Source organism: Syngnathoides biaculeatus, chromosome 13, assembly GCF_019802595.1.
Source record: "Syngnathoides biaculeatus isolate LvHL_M chromosome 13, ASM1980259v1, whole genome shotgun sequence".
NCBI classification, from domain to species: domain Eukaryota; kingdom Metazoa; phylum Chordata; class Actinopteri; order Syngnathiformes; family Syngnathidae; genus Syngnathoides; species Syngnathoides biaculeatus.
Window position 1 is genome coordinate 21,290,514 of NC_084652.1, and position 21,619 is coordinate 21,312,132.

Here is a 21,619-nt window from a genome sequence, read left to right on the forward strand (position 1 = left end):
GTGGGAGTTTCCTACTCACCAGAGATGCCTTTACTTCCTTCGGCTTCTCGTCAACCCTCAGCCTCCAGATGCAAAGTCGAAGCCCAGTCCCGGAAAGGGTCTCAAGTGCCATGGCCACGGTCTTTGCCTGGATGTCAACTCAGCCCCTGGAAACCTCAGGTATCTTGAGATCCGGCTCGAAGGACCAAGTAAATGTCCAGTGGTCAGTCCAATGGTCAACCTGAAAGAATAAATCAGGATCTGGAGACCAGTCTACGCTGTCTGGCATCACATGATCACAGCACTTGGAGCCAGCACCTCGGATGGGTGGAATATGAACGCAACTCACTAAGTTCCACATCGTTCATGGGTATCCCCCCTCTCTGTTTCTATCTGTAGCTGCCGACTCCTCTGTGCCATCCGCGTTGGCAGTCCTAAGACACTGCAAGCGGACCTGGGAACTAGCCAGGAAGTCGCTGCTATGCACGGGCAGCTCCTACAAGTCTGCGGCAGATCTTAAGAGAAGAAGGGCATCAACGTTCAAAGTGGGACAACGTGTATGGTTGTCCACAAAGGATCTTCCGCTGTGGACGGAGTAACGCAAGCTAGCTCCCAGGTTCATGGGTCCTTTTCCTATCACCAAGATCATTAACCCTGACACTATATCCTTAAAGCTTCCCAGATTGATGAGGGTTCATCCCACGTTCCATGTGAGCCGGCTCCGTCCAACCCGTCCATCGCCATTAGTCCCTCCAGCCAAGCCCCCCCACATGATTGATGGAGGTCCAGTGTACTCGGTACGTCGGCTTCTGTCATCCCGCCGTAGAGGGAGGGGGGTCCAATACCTGGTGGACTGGGAGGCCCTGGAGAACGTTCGTTGATCCCTTCCCATTTTATTGTGGACCCCAGACTTACAGAAACTTCCACGCATCCCATCCTGGGGCTCCTGTGCCGTCTGGAGCCAGCCGTTGAGGGGCGGGTACTGTCATAGTCCTGCCGGTCCCAGCCCTGGCGGTGCAGGTCCCCTACACCCCTGCATTGATTAGGAGGCACACATCTGCGATAATAAACCCCAGTACTTATAGGACCCAGCGCACGGTCTGGCTTTGCCAGATCACTGCCATCCATGCCTCGTTCCAGCACTTCCTTTTTTCTGATCCTGAATCCCGGTGTATCGACCTCTGCCTGACCTCCGACCAACCCAGTAAGCTTAACGTCCTTGACACTGGTGCTCTCTCTGCTGACCTCCCGGCTTACGACCTTGGAACGAATAAAGACCTTCTTTTAACTGCCTCCCTGCTTACCGAGTCGAGCATTTGGGTCCACACTAGATTTCTGGTTATGACAAAGGAATCACAAAATCCAGTTTTCAAAGGACAATTAAATTTATTAAGGCATAAAAAAACGCAATCCCACCCCCTTTCCCACCACCCCACCGCCCACCTCCTTGTTCGATCTCAAAGTCACGATGACTAACCATAAATTTGGGAAAGGTGACTTCAATTTCACAAGCGACACACAAATCTGATTACCACCATACTTGTTAAATCAATAAATCACTTAAATACAATCTGTCAGAGAAAGTGAAGTAGGCTATAATATCTCAAGAAACAATGCATCATGCCATGATCCAAAGAAATTCAAGAAGAAAGGAAAAAAAGTCGTTAAACTCCTTCAGTCTGGAAAGGGTTAGAGGATAAAGGTTAAGTTAGGTCAGAAGTAGTATCAGTAGTAGCAGTATCTGCTAGGATGAAAGGCAAAGATTATAAAACAGTGATGAGGAGGGCCATGATGTATGGATTAGAGACAGTGGCACTGAAGAAACAACAGGAAGCAGAACTTGAGGTAGCAGAAATGAAGATGCTGAGGTTCTCGCTTGGAGTGAACAGGTTGGATAGGATTAGAAATTAGCTCATTAGAGGGACAGCCAAAATTGGATGTTTTGGAGACGAGGTTAGAGAGAGCAGACTTAGGTGGTTTGGACATGTTCAAAGACGAGAGAGTGAGTATCTTGGTACAAGGGTGCTGAGGATGGACCTGCCAGGCAAAAGAGTGAGAGGAAAACCAAAGAAAAGGTTGATGGATGTTGTGAGGGAGGACATGAGGACAGTGGGTGTTAAAGAAGAAGATGCACGAGATAGGCTTAGATGGAAAAAGATGACACCCTGTGGTGACCCCTAACGGGACCAGCCGAAAGGAAAATAGAAGATAGAAGAAGTCTGGAAAAGGTTACAAAGCAATTTCCAAGGCTTTGGGGCTCCAGTGAATTACTGTCAGAGCCATTCTCTCCCTATTGAGAAAACTAGAAACAGTGGCAACTCTTCCCAAGATTGGACGGCCAGCTAAAATTACTCCAAGAGTGCGACAACGAATCATTAAAGAGGTCACAAAAGAACCTTAAACAACATCTAAAAATCAGGCTTTGCTGGCCTCAGTTAAGGTCAGTGTTCAAGATAATTAACTTTTTGGAACGTGTATGGCCCATTACATCTGGCATGATAATGGCACTGTATTTGATAAAAGAACATTATGACAACATTGCTGCCTCAGAACCAGGACAACTTGCTGTGATTGATAGAACAATGCATTCTGCTCTGCACCGGAAAGTCCTAAAGGAGAACATCCACCCATAAATTTGTGCCCTCAATGTCACAACCCATTCAGACAGAGGTAGGACCCAAATGCAGGAGTACACAGGAGACTCAGAGGTAATTCGGGAAAAACGTTTATTGTTCCAAGGTCGGGGATCGGGCAGGCAGTCAGGTGGAGCAGCAGTAGTGAGGACATTGGGCGTAGAGAGCAGGTCTGCGGGCAGGCAGGAGTCGCTACACGGGAGCTCGATCAAGGAAGGCAGAAGTGTCAAAGGAGTCAGTCTTACGGGGTCGGTCGGAGAACAGGCAGAGGTCGGTACACACAGGAATACGATCAGCGATACAGGGGTGCTGGAACGGGGCATGAACCTCAACGATCTGGCGCCAGACCAGTCGTCCCCCTGGACCTATATACACCGGGACCAATCAGCCCGCATGAGGTGCAGGTGTGTGCCTCCCAATTAGCCCAACCGCGGGGGCACCCGCACAGCCCGGGCTGGAGCGGCAGGATCATTACAGTACACCCCCCACAAGGCACGACTCCCAGACGTGCCTAAAGGAAAGAAACACACAAACTAGAATTAACACATCCAGGGGTGGGCGGAAGGTGGTCCAGACTCCAGGCCACCAAACGCGAGGCGTCCGGGTGGACAGGTCAGAAGGGCGACCCAGACGCCAAGCACCAGGATCCCCACAGGGCGATTCGGGTGGACGACCTCAGTGAGGAACCAAACGGCGAAGCAGGAATCAAACCAAGGCATGCCACTGCTCCGGACGAGGACCTCCCTCGACATGGTTGCGAGACGACCAGGGATTAGTCGCCACCGAGTCTTGGTCAGGAAGCAGCCGTGGATTGGTCACCAACGAGGCCAGGTCATAAAGCGGCTGGGTGTCATCAGGAGCGAAGAGGATGATGGAGAGAAGGACCAGAGCCTTGACCGCCACAATCATCGTCACAACCATCCCGAGGACACCTTCGGGGGGGCTCATCAGAACTCCCCAGCTCCTGTCGCTGTCGAGACAGGGGCGTGGGACGGCCGCGGACCGGTCGGCGCCGGTACTCCTGGACAGGAACCTGAGGCGGCTGGGGAACCGTCACCACCTCCTGGACAGCAGCATGAGGTGGCTGGGGTACCGTTGCCACCTCCTGGACAGCAACGTAAGGCGGCTGGGGAATTGGCGCCACCTCCTCCAGAGTTGAAACCTGTGGCAACCCCTCATGGGTTAAGCCAAAAAAAAAGAATAAGACTCCGGTTTCCTCACACATCCCCAAAACATGCATTAATTGGACTCTAAATTGCCCGAAGGTGTGACTGTGAGTGTGACTGTTGTCTATATGCCTTACGAATGGATGGCAGCCTATTTAAGCTGTACCTCGCATTCTGCCTGATGATAGCTGGGATAGGCTCTGGAACTCCCGTAACCTTTGTGAGGATAAGTGGCTCAGAAAATGGATGGATGTTCCTGTTACAGGTTTGATTGGTTTCATGTAATTGTAAGGTTACTGAACATTTGTGTTTCATTAGAAGCATGCTATCACTTCAAGGAGATATGGGGGAGCAGACGCAGTCTTTCAGGAGCACTAGTTACCCAACCTCCCCAGAGCTGGCACTGGGGCCTGTCTCACATTATTCATTTTAATTTCTACCAAAGTATTTTGATGGCGTTGCGATGAGGTCTCTCAAGTTCTTCCACACCAGTTCTACCAATTTTACTCCCAAATTAACCTTACTTTACCACAGTCTACAGGCCATTACTCAAATGGGCAAAAAGGCCTGCGACGGGAATTTGTGAAAGGTCAACATGAATCTCTGTAGTATATTGGAAGGGATCATAGGCACCATTACAAAGAAGCTGGAAAATATGGGTGAGCTCATCTGTACGTATGAGGCGGACTAATTTGGAGTGGTTGAAGGCAAACAGGCTGCGCTAGTTATTTCCAAAAAGAGGAGCCATCTGAAGAAGCTGGGGAGGAAGGCCATAGAGGAGGAGAAGGATGGCATAAACCTGTTTGAGGGAAAAAATCCAGAATGGGCTTGCAGCTCTGAGGAGAGCTGCAAACCTTTGGAAAATAGCAGAAGGAAGGAGCATACAAGATCACATTTCGATAAAGATCCCTTCAGATTTCTGAAGAGTCTCTTTGCAAATGAGAAGAGCAGAAGTCTCTCGGTGACGAAGACCAACCTTGAAGAACACCTGAAAAATTCCTGCACACATGAACCATATCATGAAGAAGTTACATCCCACACTGATAAGCCACCAATCGATTCGCCAAATCAATTGGGATGAGGTAATCCATATTTTGCGGAGAGCAAGGGCTGCATCAGCACCTGGTCCCAAAAGGCTTCCATACAGGCTATACAAAAACACACCGGATATCCTGCAATTCCTCTGGAAACTGATGAGTGTTGTGTAGCAGACGAGGGAGATACCAACTGCCTGATGTAGTGCTGGAGGAATTTTTATCCCCAAGGATAAGGACTCATCAGAGATTGGGCAGTTTCAACATATCAACCTTCTAAATGTTGAGGGGAAGATTTTCTTCAGCATGTTTGTTTAAAAACTTCTAGAATATCTGCCAGGTAACAACCTGATTGACACGTCAATCCAGAAAGCAGAAATCTCTGGCTTCTTCGGATGCATAGAACACGCAAGCATCATCTGGCATCAGATCCAGGTTGCCAAAAAGGAGGGAAGATACCCTTATGTGGTGTTTCCTGGACCTAGCATACTCCTTTGACTCAGTCCCTCAAAATCTGTGGACAGCGCTCGACTATTTCAAGGTCCCAGCGGCGTTCACAAAACGGGTCAGAGCCTCCTTCAAGAATGTCCAGCTCTGTGTTACAACAGCAGGGAACACCGCTGCATGGCAGCACCTAGAAGTGGGAATCATGGCTAGGTGTACAATCTCCTCACTGCTATTCACCCTGGGTGGTTGGTGGGCAGCGAATAAGACCTGGGATGAGGCTGCCTCCAGTCAGAGCCTACATGGATGACCTCACCATGCATACCACAACCAAGGCCTGCACTGCACGATTGTTAAAAAAGCTCGAAACATTGACCTGTCTCGCATGAAGATCAGCATCTCCATCATCAATGGAAACTTGTCAACCCACCACTTTCAGAATGGGGAGGAACTAATTCCAACGGTCTTCAAGAAGCCTGTGAAGAGCTTAGGGCCAGTGGTACAATGCCTCTCTTAAGGATGAAAAGAAAGTAGAGCAACTCAGAATGGAGGTGGCCAGTGGCGTGGGAAGCATCAACAGAACCCTGCTTCTTGGGAAGTTGAAGCTCTGGTGCTTTCAGTATTTGTTATTTCCTTAACAACTTTGTCTACTAACCCTGGATGTGATCCCGCTCTCAAAGGTGGAAAAGCTGGAGAGACTGGTCAGCTCATTTGTGAAGTGCCTTGGCCTTCCCAGGTGCCTCAGCAGCATTGGGCTCTATGGCAAAGGGATGTTACACTTGCCCTTTTCCAGCTTTGCAGAGGAGTACAAGTGTGCCAAAGTCAGACTGGAAATGATGCTACTGGATTCCAGTGATTCGCTTGTAGCCAAGACTGCCCCCATCCTGGCCAATGGGACGAAGTGAACTCCACTGGCTGCAACTGAACAGGCAAAGACAGCACTCAGGCACGAGGATGTAGTTGGCCGAGTGTAGGAGGGGTGGAGTGACATTGGGGTTAGGTCGGGCAGACTTGTATGGAGCAAAGCCAGTGTTGCTGAGAGGCGCAACTTGGTGGTTCTGGAAGTACGTCAGGAAGTGGAAGCAAAAAGGTGTGCCCAAGTTGTGTCACAGACCAAGCAAGGGCAGTGGTTGGCTTGGGAAGCAGTGGAGGCATGGAAGATCACCTGGAAAGAGCTGTGGGGGATGGAGGCATTCAGATCAAGCTTTACCATCGGAGCTGTATATGATATCTTGACTTCTCCCCCAAACATAAACCAGTGTTATCCCGAACACCTCAAGTGCCTGTTATGCCCAAGTCCTGCAACAGTGAAGTACATTCTGGTTGGACGCAAGACCAGCCTTACTCAAGGCCCTTAAATTTGACGGCAAAACCAAGTGTCTCACTGGTGTTCTGGAGAACCAGCGGATGAGGGTGAAAGCCCTTACACCCTTGTCACCCAACTAGCAACCAAGGCTGTTTGTACGGGAGGAGGAAGAGTCAAAACAGCCACACCAATGAGCCACCAGACAGCGGAGAGCTGGGCAGTGAATGAGACTGTTAGCTGCTGGCAGACCTGGACAAGAAGCTTTGCTTTCCAGTTCCGATTGCAGCAACCACCCTGACCAGATCTTGTGCTTTGGTCTGTGTCTCTCAAAATTGTCTCTTGAGCTCATGGTGCCCTGGGAGGGGGCAGTCAAAGAGGCTGAGGTATGCAGGAGTTCCGACCAAAGTCCAACAGCAAGGCTGGAAAGCAGAGGTGCACCTGGTGGATCTCTCCAAGGTGGCGGAAAAGGCCAGCCAGTGGCTGTGGATATAGAAAAAAGACCCCACTTGGGCCTTCGAGAGAATTGATGTCACCTAGGGGTTGAAACTGGGACGCTGTGATTTATTGCTGAACCCTTTAAGAGTGTCATGGGCCTATCAGTTGAAACACTTGATGACGGAAGAAAACCCACTTGATAACCCGTTGGGGTGGCATCACTTAATTGAACATTCCACACAGCCGCATCAGAGCCTAAAGCCCGAAATTCAATATATTATTTAAAATTGAGTAACTCTGTTGCCATAGTTTAATTTTCATTCAGTCATCACAAGAAAAAAAAAGGCAAACCCAAATGCCTTTGGCACAATTTAAGTTTCTCCTCTCTCACTGTAAATGTGCAACTGATTTCCATTTACACTATATTTTATGTGATGTACAGGTATAGGCCTAATGCAAAAATGAGACTCTCTCCATCTCCTCAGGGATCGCCCTCCCACCTACCACGTGCAGGCCTGGTATGATGAAGTGAGGTACTACAGCTATCCTTACTCCCAGGAATGTAACCCAGACTGCCCTTTCAGATGTTCAGGACCTGTTTGCACTCACTACACTCAGGTAACAGCTGTCACATTTACATGTCACACTAAATCATGTCCTCACCACAATCCTTTTGGAATAATGTGTACGGTTTTGGGATTCAATCTAGTTTGAAAACTGGTCATACCGGGTGTGGGTGACTCCTGTGGTTTTTGTTTCACACTATGAATCCCAACATGACACAAATGCTAAATTAAATTAATAAATATATCGAAAACATTTACAATCATTATTCATTTAAGCTAGCTTTGGCTGGGTTTGTGTGAGGTCTTGTGTGCTTGCTTCCATTTTTCTCTGTTCTCAAATTCCCCAGCCTCCTCTTGACCAGTGATTGTGTGTGTGTGTGGGGGGGGGGGTGAGATAAAAAAAAGGGAAGCGGTTGGATTCACTGCGTAGCTACTCTAGGGCTTTTATTTATTTTGGCTGACTAAACGTCTTTTCAGTTTCAATGCTGGTGGAGCTACACCGGGAGTCGAAACAAAACAGGAGACTGTGCCACTTTAATGTTCCAGAAATGCTGGATATGACATTTTCCGAAATTAGACCCATATGTGATGAAATCCACGTGATGTACTTGTGTTGTATATCTGATCAGTATCCCAAGAGTAACATCAGACAATTTAACAATATCATTGGATAATTGATACAAGGCTTCATTCACTGAAGCTAAACACTACATGTAGGCATTTACTTTATATATGTTTACATTTTCTAGTTGGTGTGGGCCACAAGCAATCGTATTGGGTGTGCCATCAACGTGTGTTACAACATGAACGTGTGGGGAATGATCTGGGCTAAAGCTGTCTATCTGGTCTGCAATTACTCACCACCGTAGGTTTTTTTTTTCTTCTGAAGAAAAGATTTTTGTGAAATTAATTCTTAGTAGTGTCACAGTGGCTCAGCAGTGTTGGCCTCACAGTTCTGAGGACCAGGGTTCAATCCCGGCCCCGAGTGTGTGGAGTTTGCATGTTCTCCCCGTGCCTGCGTGGGTTTTCTCCGGGCACTCCGGTTTCCTCCCACATCCCAAAAACATCCAACATTAATTGGACTTTCTAATTTGCCCCCAAGTGTGATTGTGAGTGCGGCTGTTGTCTGTCTCCATGTGCCCTGCAATTGACTGGCAACCAGTTCAGGGTGTACCCTGCCTCCTGCCCGTTGACAGCTGGGATAGGCTCCAGCACTCACGCGGCCCTCGTGAGGATACGCGACAAAGAAAATGGATGGATGGATGGATAATTCTTAGTGATTATTATACATACTTTTATTTGTATATTTACAAAAAAAATGTAACACTAATTTTTTTGTCTATGTTTGATTTTTTCAGGGGAAACTGGTGGGGTCATGCTCCATACAAGTATGGTGCGCCATGCTCTGCTTGTCCAGCTAGTTATGCTGGAGGATGCAGGGACAATCTATGTTACAAAGGTGGGCTGCAAGGGGTTTGAATTTTCCAATAGAACCCTATGCGTTCCATGAGGACTTTTAAAATTATAGTTTGCATCTTTTCCCCATGCCAGCAGGTTTCCTCCCCCATCTCATGACTCCAAATTGTCCGTAGCTGTGAATATAACCATGAATGGTTGTTTGTTTATATGTGCCCAGTGATTGGCTATTAATTAGTTCAGGGCGTACCCTGGCTCTCCCCTGAAGTTGGGATAAAGTAAAGCATGCCTCCAACCCCAGTTTGGATGAAGGGTACAGATAACACATGGATGGATATTACATGGCACCAAAAATGTGAATGAGGGAGGGAAAACTGGAGCAGTAAAATCAGGTAAAATTATCAATCTGGTTGTTGTTGTGGTGATAAGGCAAAATGTTTTTTTAACCACATTTTTTACCAATGTAATAATTTATGCTGGAATTTTGAACATTTATAGTTCATTAAAATTGACTTATCCATTCCCGTGTGTACTTAACCCTGATGATCTAGACGTTTCCTAATTTGATAATGGGAGTTTACACCATGCCTCACATTTCTGAGGACCTGGGTTTGAATCTCGGCCCAGCCTGTTTGACGTTTGCATGCCCTCCCCGTCCCTCTGTGGATTTTCTCCAGGCTCTCTCATTTCCTCCCACATCCCCAAAAACATGCATTAATTGGACACTCTAAATTGCCCTTAGGTGTGATTGCGAGTATGACTGTTGTCTGTCTCTACGTGCCCTGCAATTGGCTGCCAAGCAGTCCAGGATGTAACCCGTCTCCTGCCAGAAGATAGTCAGGATAAGCTCCAGCACTCCCCCTGACCCTTGTGAGGATAAATGGTTCAGATAACGGACGGATGAATTTTACACCACTTATACTTAAAGTCAACTGGGTGGCTGTACTTTATGATTTACCAAGTAATATACTAAGACTATAATAATATATCCATACACAAGTTCCACATAAAATACACATTTTCAGATGGGGGTACTGACATGCGTCTGGTTCCTGAGACCGAGGAGATCAACTACATTGAACCCGAATCGGATGCAGTGAGAGAACCCCAACCCAGAGCCCAAACACCAAACACCTCACAACGTTCTGAGAACATAGACCAAAACCAGGTCATAAGCACCGAGCAGATGTGTAAGCAATAATTCATGTGACTGAAAAACAAAGTTACAAAATTATTCCAGCAGGTGTTACAGTATAATTGTAACACACAGCCAACTCATTCTTACAGGTCAACAGATGTACTGTGACACAAAGCTGAGAGATCGATGCAAAGGAACAACATGCAACAGGTAAGGGCATATCAATCTGCAATTAATTCTGTGTGGGGCCTTTAAGGACATACTGTCATTCAGGATTACCTCTCACACACCACTCACTGCAAACAACTGCAATGGTCTCACACAACTGAAACCAATGAAACCATCTCATACTGACTACTTAAACACTCAATGCTACTGAAACAACACACTATTAAAACGCTCTCACAATCACTACTGAAATGCTCTCATACAAACTATTGGAACACTCTCATACACAACATTGAAATGTTCTTATAGACAATTGTAATGCATATTTCAGTATATTTTATGTGTACAAGTGCAATTCCAATGAAGTTGGGACGTTGTGTTAAAACAAATAAAAACAGAATACAAACAAAACAAAAAATCAATATTTAGATGACTACACTACAAGTACAATATCTTGTCAATGTGACTATGTGTAATGTCTAAAATTAGAATGTTTATTGTTTTTAACAAATAATCATGAACTTGGAATTGTATTTGCTACAATAAGTACAGTACCAAATAAGATGGGACAGGGTGCTCTTTACCACTGTGTTATATCACCTTTTCTTTTAACTTAATTCAATAAATATTTGGGAAGTGAGGACACGAATTGTTAAAGACGTGAAGGCGGGATTATTTCCCATTCTTGGTTGATGTACACTGTATAATGCAGCCCTATGGGGGCACAAACCAGTGCGATCTGTAGGCCGGTCCCAAGCCCGGATAAATGCAGAGGGTTGCATCACGAAAAGCATTCGGCGTAAAAACTGTGCCAAACAAATATGAGCGTTCATCTAAAGAATCCCATACCGGATCGGTCGTGGCCCGGGTTAACAACGCCCGCCCCCGGCACTGCTAACCTGCAGGGCGTCGGTGGAAATTCAGCTACTGTGGGTCGAAGACAAAGAAGAGGAGGAAACCGGATCCATCGTCAGAAGAAAAAGAGGAATGCACAGAGCCTACAACTGAGTGTAGGGACTTTGAATGTTGGGACTATGACAGGAAAAGCTCAGGAGTTGGTTGACATGATGATTAGGAGAAAGGTTGATATTCTGTGCATCCAAGAGAGCAGGTGGAAAGGAAGTAAGGGTAGAAGTTTAGGTGCAGGGTTTAAATTATTCTACAACGGAGTAGATGGGAAGAGAAATGGAGTAGGGGTTATTTTAAAGGAAGAGCTGGCTAAGAATGTCTTGGAGGTGAAAAGAGTATCAGATCGAGTGATGAGACTAAAATTTGAAATTGAGGGTGTTATGTATAATGTGGTTAGCGGCTATGCCCCACAGGTAGGATGTGACCTAGAGTTGAAAGAGAAATTCTGGAAGGAACTAGATTAAGTAGTTCTGAGCATCCCAGACAGCGAGAGAGTTGTGATTGGTGCAGATTGTAATGGACATATTGGTAAAGGAAACAGGGGCGATGAAGAAGTGATGGGTAAGTACGGCATCCAGGAAAGGAACTTTGGGGGACAGATGGTGGTGGACTCTGCAAAAAGGATGGAGATGGCTATAGTGAACACTTATTTCCAGAAGAGGGAGGAACATATAGTGACCTACAAGAGCGGAGGTAGAAGCACGCAGGTGGATTACATTTTGTGCAGACGATGTAATCTGAAGGAGGTTACTGACTGTAAAATAGTGGTAGGGGAGAGTGTAGCTCGACAGCATAGGATGGTAGTGTGTAGGATGACTCTGGTGGTGGGTAGGAAGATTAAGAAGACAAAGGTAGAGCAAAGAACCATGTGGTGGAAGCTGAGAAAGGAAGAATGTTGTGCGGCCTTTCGGAAAGAGGTAAGACAGGCTCTCGATGGAAAGCAGAAGCTCCCGGAAGACTGGACAACGACAGCCAAGGTAATCAGAGAGACAGGCAGGAGAGTACTTGGTGTGTCTTTTGGTAGGAAAGGGGAGAAGGAGACTTGGTGGTGGAACCCCAAAATACAAGGAGTCATACAAGGAAAGAGATTGGCGAAGAAGAAGTGGGATACTGAGAGAACTGAGGAAAGGCGAAAGGAGTACATCGAGATGTGACATAGGGCAAAGGTAGAGGTGGCAAAGGCTAAACAAGAGGCATATGAAGACATGTACACCAGGTTGGACACGAAAGAAGGAGAAAAGGATCTCTACAGGTTGGCCAGACAGAGGGATAGAGATGGGAAGGATGTGCAGCAGGTAAGGGTGATTAAGGATAGAGATGGAAATGTGTTGACTGGTGGCGGTAGTGTGCTAAATAGATGGAAAGAATACTTTGAGAAGTTGATGAATGAAGAAAATGAGAGAGAAGGAAGAGTTGAAGAGGCAAGAGTGATGGACCAGGAAGTGGCAATGATTACCAAGGGGGAAGTCAGAAAGGCACTACAAAGGATGAAAAATGGAAAGGCAGTTGGTCCTGATGACATACCGGTAGAGGTATGGAAGCAATTTGGAGAGATGGCTGTGGAGTTTTTGACCAACTTATTCAACAGAATACTAGCAGACGAAAAGATGCCTGAAGAATGGAGGAAATGTGTTCTAGTTCCCATTTTTAAGAACAAAGGGGATGTTCAGAGTTGTGGGAACTATCGAGGAATAAAGTTGATGACCCACACAATGAAGTTATGGGAAAGAGTAGTGGAGGCTAGACTCAGGACAGAAGTAAGTATCTGCGAGCAACAGTATGGTTTCATGCCTAGAAAGAGTACCACAGATGCATTATTTGCCTTGAGGATGCTAGTGGAAAAGTACAGAGGTCAGAAGGAGCTACATTGTGTCTTTGTGGATCTAGAGAAGGCCTATGACAGAGTACCAAGAGAGGAACTGTGGTACTGCATGCGTAAGTCTGGTGTGGCAGAGAAGTATGCTAAAATAGTACAGGACATGTATGATGGCAGCAGAACAATGGTGAGGTGTGCCTTAGGTGTGACAGAGGAATTTAAGGTGGAGGTGGGACTGCATCAGGGATCAGCTCTGAGCCCCTTCCTGTTTGCAGTGGTAATGGATAGGCTGACAGATGAGGTTAGACTGGAATCCCCTTGGACCATGATGTTCGCAGATGATATTGTGATATGCAGTGAAAGCAGGGAGCATGCAGAGGAATAATTAGAAAGATGGAGACATGCACTGGAAAGGAGAGGAATGAAGATTAGCCGAAGTAAAACAGAATATATGTGCGTGAATGAGAAAAGTGGAGGGGGAAGAGTGAGGCTACAGGGAGAAGAGATAGCGAGGGTGGACGACTTCAAATATCTAGGGTCAACAATCCAGAGCAATGGTGAGTGTGCTAAGGAAGTGAAGAAATGGGTCCAAGCAGGTTGGAACAGCTGGCGAAAGGTGTCTGGTGTGTTATGTGACAGAAGAGTCTCTGCTAGGATGAAGGGCAAAGTTTACAAAACAGTGGTGAGGGCGGCCATGATGTACGGATTAGAGACCGTGGCACTGAAGAAACAACAGGAAGCAGAACTGGAGGTGGCAGAAATGAAGATGCTGAGGTTCACGCTCGGAGTGACCAGGTTGGATAGGATTAGAAATGAGCTCATTAGAGGGACAGCCAAAGTTGGATGTTTTGGAGACAAGATTCGAGAGAGCAGACTTCAATGGTTTGGACATGTTCAGAGGCGAGTGAGTGAGTATATTGGCAGAAGGATGCTGAGGATGGAGCTGTCAGGCAAAAGAGCGAGAGGAAGACCAAAGAGAAGGTTTATGGATGTGGTGAGGGAAGGCATGAGGGCAGTTGGGGTTAGAGAGGAAGATGCAGGAGATAGGCTAAGATGGCAAAAGATGACACGCTGTGGCTACCCCTAACGGGACAAGCCGAAAGGAAAAGAAGAAGAGGTTGATGTACACTGTACATTGTACAGCTTCAGGTGTTCAACAATTCCAGGTATCCGTTGTCCTATTTTACACTTCATAATGCGCCATACATTTTCAATGGGAGACAGGTCTTGACTGTCAACAAAGGGTGAAATCAATTTAGAATGGTTGGAATCACGTGGACTCCAACATCAAGCAAAGTTACAGATCTACACCCCTCCCCCATACTGGTGTGTCAGACTACATCTCTCTGCTACTCATCCCTTCATACATACCCTGCAAACGCAAATCCAGGCCCACCACAAAGACTGCACTCTGTGAACTTCAGAACTGCTTCCAACACACAAATTGGGACTGGTTTGAACACCAGGACCTGGACAGATACAGAGGGGCTCTACTGGACTCTATGAAGCTCTGTATGTAAACTGTGTATATGAAGAAAAGCATCAGGGTTTTTCCAAATCAGAAACCCTGGATGACAAGCCAGGTCCACTTCACTCCTCAGGACCTGTGACACTGCCTTCAGGACAGGTGACAGAGCTCTTTACGGCACTGATCGACGTGAACTGAAAAAAATGTATCAAAAACGCCAGAAAGAAGTAAAAGAGGAGGGTAGAGTCTCGTCTTGCCAGCAAGAGACCTTGGGAGGTGTGGTAAAGGCTAAAAAAACATCAAATGCTGTGATGTGACACCAGGAGACACAAGCGAGTCTTTGGCAAAGGATCTCAACAGCTTCTTCGCTCTCCTTGATTCACCCCAGTGACAATCATCAGCTTCTCCAGTACTCCCCCCTCACCCCCACCAGGCTCCAGTAACTCTCCACTTCCTGTACAGGAGTACCATGTGAGTGGTGTGCTTCTGGCTGTGAAGACGAGAAAGGTTGCTGGCCCGGACGGAGTTCCAGGCAAAGTGCTCGGAGCATGTGCCCACCAGCTGTCCCATGTCATCTTTCAGTCAGTTCTCTATCAGTTTGAACATTAAATATCTTGTGTTTGTAGTATATTTAATCAAATACAGGATGAACATGATTTGCAAATCCTTGTATTGTGTTTTTATTTATGTTTATCACCAAGTCCCAACTTCATTGGACTTGGGATAGTTTTTCAGTATGATGTGTGAGACCATTTCAATATCCACGTGGTAGTTGTGCGCCTCTGATAATGTTTCAGTAGTGTACAGTGTAGGAGCGGAAAAATGCGTCAGTAGTACATATGAGAGCATTTCGATAGTGTATGAAAGTGTTTTGTTTGGTAATTTGAGAGAATTTCAGTTGTGTTTCAGTGTTTCAGTCATCAATGTAACTGAAAAAAAGTCAATAATATATGTGAGAGCTTTTTAGTAGTGTGCATGAATGTAATCCATAATTATGTTCCAGAGGGTCCCTTACATAAATCACCATTGTTTACAATCACCAGTAGAAAATATTATTGATACTGTTTGTTGCTACCCACAGATACGAGTGTCCACCCGGTTGCTTTGACAGACACGGAAAAGTAGTCGGGACTGCCTCTTATGACATGGTAAATCATCATCACCGATGGCGTAATAAATGTATGGAAAACGTGCCATGTGCTTTTGTGGTGTGAAGTCATTGATAATGTATCGGTGTTTGTTGCTTGTTTTTTTGTAAACAACCCAGCAATCCAGTGTGTGTGGAGCTGCATTGCACGCTGGCGTTATTGACAATGATGGAGGATGGTTAGATGTGACTAGACTGGGTCGAAAACAACAATTCAGCAAATCATACAAGAATGGCATTCAATCGATAGGGTATGCTTTGGAATTACTCATTAAAACAAATGTGACAGTCCATTCCTTCCTTGACATTTTCTTTAATGTCGCAGGAAGAACAAAAGTGCAAATTCCTTTAAAGTACAGTCTGTGCCAGGTAGGAACCACTTAATCACGTCTTGTAGACAAGACTGTTTCTAAAGCAATTTGTGCCTTACATTTGTTTTCTCCCAGTCAAGGCAGTAGCATGTGACACTACTGTGGCGCTGTTCTGTCCCTATAAGAAACCTGTTCGACACTGTCCGAGGTAACCAACTTATTCTTCTGTTTACTTTGTAGTTTTCACAATGAAAATGATGGTCTATTCTAATTATGCCTATTCTAAAAAGCTGGTATTTTATATTAATTACTGTCCTTTTTTTTTTAGGTTGTATTGTCCCAAGAACTGTCTGCGTGAGAGTCAGGCCAGAGTCATTGGCAGTAAATATTACGCTGATGTAAGTTTTTTTTCATGGTATTGGCTGGGGCTATATTTTAAAAGTCACCTGTGCACTGGAACATCCAAGGTCAAACGCAATCTGATGCTGGTCAAGGTTTTACTTGTTTAAATTTCAAAATCTTGTTTTCCCAACAGAATGGAAATGGAAATAATGCATTGTGTAGTCAGACTGTGAGAAAACTCACAAGCATGGGGAGCACTGAGTAAACCATGCAGGCACCTCTGTATCATCAGTTTGGTTACTCTTCCTGTTTCTGTGGGATTTCAAAGGTACAATTATATAAAACAGTATGGTGAAAAAAAAAAGTATTTAGTAGTAGATCTGAATATATTTTAGGAGGCATGGTGATGCACCTGGTTGGAACATTGGCCTCACAGTTCTGAGAACTGGGGTTCAAATCCCAGCCCCGCCTGTGTGGAGTTTGCACGTTCTCCCCGTGCCTGTGTGGGTTTTCTCTAGGGACTTCGGTTTCCTCCCACATCCCAAAAACATGCATTCATTGGAGACTCTAAATTCCCTGTAAGTGTTATTGGTTATTGTGATTGTTGTCTGTCTCTATGTGGCCTGCGATTGGCTGGCAACCAGTTCAGGGTGTACCCTCCCTCCTGCTTGTTGACAGCTGGGATTGACTATAGCACTCCCGCGACCCTTATGCGGCTAAATAGATCAAAAAATGGATGGATTTTGTGTAGGCTATAGTACTGTTTTGGCACTGGGAAAGGTGCAAACATTTACCTTGAAGTCCAGTAATTAGTCCATTGAGTGCATTTGTGTTGACTGTACCCAGCAGCTACAGTAGCTGCAGTCAACCCGTTATTTCTGACAAGCAGGACCTGTGGCCAAACAAGCACAGTGGCCAAACAAGCACAGTCTATAAATATCTGAAATACGTACATAACTCATAATAAATGTGTGCCATATGTAACCCAGTTGAAAAATTGCTAGAGTTAAAAGTTAAAATAAATATATTTGTTAAAGTGTGTGCTGAATTTATTTTTATCTTTTGGAGGGATTTGTATTTAAATGTGTTTTTTTTTTTATTTTTTAAAAGAAATTATTTTGTTTGTCATTTTATTATTGTAACCTCTGTTTGAGTAAGTGACGTGTTGAGGAGAGCGTGAAAGAAAGAAGCAGGGAGAAGGACTGGTTTGAAGAAGACAAAAGTTAAGGGCAGACATTTGTCAACATTGATCAACGTGTTTGACAATGACTGTTGACAGTTCAGTTGTGATATTGTGGTGTTTGAGTGGACTACTCAAATCACATCGTAACGTGGTGGAGTTAGCCGGTAATACAGAGGATAAGTGGATGCATAGAACTTTGCTAGGACGCTAACGACAAGCTAATCCAAGCTAGCGAGGCCTGTGTTGGACCACAAGGAAGAAGAAGACAACGAGGACGAAAGATTTGCAATGGATTGGACTGTGAGGACTTGGATGAGGCTGGACAAGTGGACACAACCCCGACTTTCTTCACTCCTGCCATTTGAAACACTGCAGGGACATTGGGTTAGAATTTCTTTTGTTTTGCTGGCTATATTCATATTTGTTTTGGCACTTAGCTTAGGTTTACCTAGCTTAGGTCATGTGTACCTGTTATGTGGACTTTATTTATTGGAATGAGTGTTTGTTTTGTATACATATTTGATTTTCCAACCTTTATTTTGTTATTAAATGTTCACACTTTTTTTACATAACCAGGTCTATTATTAGACTATCTCCAAAACAGTTAAAAAAGTGGGGAGTTTATATGGTAGCTTGGTTGTTTAAATTAGGATAACCTTAACTCATAAGGGGAAATATTGTTTTAGAGACCTTTTGGGGGAGAATAAGTGCACAAGTAAAGAATAAAGCTGTAATAGAAGTTTAGAGCAATTACCATTAAGTTAATTGAGTAGTTTGTAATTTTGATTGAAGAAAGAACTCAGGTTAGTCACCTCTCATCAAAGTGTTATACACCAGAAAGGTGCTACATAAATTGGAGGCACTGCTAGGATTCTTGCGAAATGTATTTGTGCATTTATTTTGTTACATTTTCTGACGGTAAATTTTGATAGGTTTAGTTCTAAAATGGATACACAGACTGAGTTGTTAAAACAATTAAAAGAATGGTGCCAACGGGAGTATTTAGATCAGGCTCATGCTGTCTTGATGCTCATGCATGAAGCGGTAAGTCCTGATGCCATACAAGAGACGACGGAAACAATGAAGAGTCTTGGACTTTTGCGTGTCAGAAGGTGAACTTCCAGTCCGCAGCAGAACCAGTACCTCATCTTGTGAATATAAATGTAATGAATGGTTCCCTTTGATGTGTACCCCATTGATGGTGGTGGACTGTGGTCTGATGTCACAGTAGATAGAGGCCTGGAGACCAGTGCAGCAAGTTAGAGGTTATCTGGACAACAGCAAGCGAATGGCACATACAGAAATGAGACACCTGCATCATCTTCACCGGAAGAGGATGTGACCAAATCTGCAGCAGCCCTACTACACGTAGTAAGGACATTACTCAGCAAGACCAAACCTTTTAGTGATAACGGAAGCTACCGCCGATTGAGAATATTTTCTGGATTGCTGCGCACTCCACCTGCAGAGGAACCTTTTGATCACTGGTTAGGTCAATCTCGGATCATGGTGGAAGAGTGTGAATGCTCTCCAAAAGAGAAAAGGCGTCGATTGATGGAGAGTTTAAGAGGACCAGCACTTGATATTGTGCAAGCAGCCTGATCCAGCGATCCTTCTGTCAGACCAGAAGTTTTCTTAGAAGCACTTGAGCATGCTTTTGGGACAGCTGAATCAGAAGAGGAGTTGTATTTTGCATTTCGTTTGTTGCAACAACAGACAGCAGAGAAGCTCTCTGACTTCCTCAGGGGTGTAAAACAGTTGTCGAATAAGGTGGTTCAGAGAGGTGGTATTCCTGTTGAGTTGGCTGACAAAGTAAGCTTAGAGCAGCTCTTGAGTGGTGCTCTTGGGTCTGACATGATGCTAGTTAATCTTCCTCTTAAAGAGCGCAAAGAAAACCCACCTACGTTCCTCCAGCTGTTAAAGAAGATAAGCAGCGGAGAAGAATATGAATCGTCGAGACAAAAGATGGATGCTGTCGTACAAAGTGCATATGTTCAACAAGAAATGGAAGCATAACGGTCAGAATTCCAACATTTAAAGTCTGAGATAAAGGAGTTGAAGTCCTTGGTAGCCACTGTGGTGTCTATCCCCGCTACAGATGCTTCGCACGATACTGTGAAAATTCCCCTCAGTGCAGAATCTCATGACAGCAGTTCTGATCGAGAAATAGCTCTTTTGAAGAAAGAGTTAAAACGAGTGCAACAGAAACTCATGCATAAAGTGGCTGAACCACAAGCTGCAGTGTCGGCCATTAAGATGGCAAAGTCAGTCAAAAGACTGATTCAAGCCCTGAAGCAGGCAAAGTGCAATCAATCATCAGGGATGTCTCATGAAGCGAAGTTAACTGCTCAGTCAAAAGGAGTGTAGTTGATGTGCGAGAGACTACAGGCTTTCCTTAATGGACTTAATGGGTCACAAGTGACAATAATATTTGAGCCCTGGTATAAAGAGTACTCATCTGATATTCCAATTCATTCCATATCTGGTCTATCTCTCTGAGGAATAAGTGAAAGAGTGGTTAGTTACCCTTAGCTTGCGTATGCAGTAGTTGACCGTGAATATCCCGCTGAGTTGCTGGGGGAGAACATACATGAGAATGTATGATAAGACTTCTATCATTGTGGGCACAAATGCTAGCCATATCCGACGGTTGTTGAACCAGTGTAGGGACAAAGCAGAGGTCGGGAATGCAATCAGTCTGAGAGTTAATGGGAGAGAAGATCAGATTAGGGCCGAAAATATTGATTCCCCAGTTGAGAAAGACGATGACTCTGGTCGTGTCTGATGGATGTGACCAGGTCTCTTGTTCTTAGCAGCAGAGGGTGCCACACAGGTAATGTGCAAAGTTGACTTAAAACATCCAGTTGAGCAAGAAATTTTGAGGATGGAGTACTCAACAGCAGTCACCTTACCTGCTGATGTTTATTCATCCAATGGTTGTGCCTAGTGGGGCATTGGAAATCAACAGTTTCCGAGTACTGGTCAAAAATGAATCCAATAGGGAGGTTTCCCTGCCAGTGGGAACAGTGACTGGAAGCATCTTTCATATTTATTCAGTTGCTACCATCCCACCCAAAGAGAAAACCTCCTCTGGCTTTGATGCCATTATCATCAACTTTGGCGATTCCCCAATATCTGCACAGTGGAAGAACCAATTACGACAGAAACTAGCCCAAAAGTCTCGTGTCTTCTCCTTGAATGAGTGGGATGTGGGATTGGCAAAGGGGATGGCGCACAGGATTCGTCTGTCAGACGGTAGGCCTTTCAGGCAACGGTCATGTCAGTTGCCTCCTGCAGACATTGAAGATGTGATGGCCCCGTCACACCATGATGTTCTGGTCAACGTTCTCTGAACATTTCAATCATTCTATTTTTCAGCATTCTAAAATGAGGATGACACATCTGGCGTGTGATTAACTAACGCATGACGAAAGCGTGTCTAACGCACGAGAAGCGTGTAACAGCGACCAAATAAGATACCCCTAAAAACTATTAGCGTGTACTAACGTGTCACTGGCGCGCGACGAACGATTTGTCAACGTTAGACGAGCGTGTTGAGCATGTGACTAAACGGGTGAATAACCACAGAATAGCGTTTTGCTGGCGTGTAATTTTTAAAGTGGAACGGGAACGAAAACGTTGGAAATTTCATACTCACTTCAGTTGTTCTCGTGAGTTTGAACAGTCAGCATCATGCCGCCTAGACGAAAAAAAGGTGGGGTGCGGACTTCACCAACTAGCACTGCAAGTAAGAATGCAAAGCATCGGTTTATAAACCCATATGCATGGACGTTCGGGAAACGCTCGAATGACGCTCAATGGACACCAAAGGACGTTCGTTTGACATTAGTTACACGGTGTGTGCGCTAGGGGATTGTTCAGTGGTCGTTGACAGGTCGACAGTGAGTCGTTCACTGCAAAGCAAACGATTAAGTAAAAACCAATTAACGCTAGAGTAATGACTGACTAACGATACCCAAACGCGTGCAACGCTTGACGAACGTTAGTAAAACGTTCCACGAACGTTCTTGAACCTTCTGCAGCGTTTCAAATTAAACGTTGATGAACGCTGGTCTCGGTGAGAACTTGTGTGCATGTTCAAAACATTTTTTCCGGACCGACGTTCTCTGCCGATTCCCAGCGATCATTGACGTTCAC

General features: G+C 45.2%; 2 protein-coding genes across 2 annotated transcripts in view; both read left to right on the forward strand.

Annotated features, from left to right (window-relative positions):
* LOC133511459 (cysteine-rich secretory protein LCCL domain-containing 1-like) overlaps window positions 1-21,619 on the forward strand; it is a 51,926-nt gene that overhangs the window by 17,686 nt on the left and 12,621 nt on the right. Inside the window, exons 4-13 of the mRNA XM_061840396.1 lie at window positions 7,483-7,615; window positions 8,313-8,428; window positions 8,922-9,022; window positions 10,005-10,169; window positions 10,267-10,327; window positions 15,560-15,626; window positions 15,746-15,876; window positions 15,951-15,994; window positions 16,072-16,144; window positions 16,265-16,334. Of these exons, the coding sequence (XP_061696380.1) occupies window positions 7,483-7,615; window positions 8,313-8,428; window positions 8,922-9,022; window positions 10,005-10,169; window positions 10,267-10,327; window positions 15,560-15,626; window positions 15,746-15,876; window positions 15,951-15,994; window positions 16,072-16,144; window positions 16,265-16,334 (961 nt within the window). The remainder of the gene's footprint in view (window positions 1-7,482; window positions 7,616-8,312; window positions 8,429-8,921; window positions 9,023-10,004; window positions 10,170-10,266; window positions 10,328-15,559; window positions 15,627-15,745; window positions 15,877-15,950; window positions 15,995-16,071; window positions 16,145-16,264; window positions 16,335-21,619) is intronic.
* Window positions 17,464-21,619, forward strand: part of LOC133511458 (solute carrier family 12 member 7-like) — a 76,357-nt gene continuing 72,201 nt past the window's right edge. Inside the window, exon 1 of the mRNA XM_061840394.1 lies at window positions 17,464-17,845. The gene's annotated coding sequence lies outside the window, so the exon portion shown is untranslated. The remainder of the gene's footprint in view (window positions 17,846-21,619) is intronic.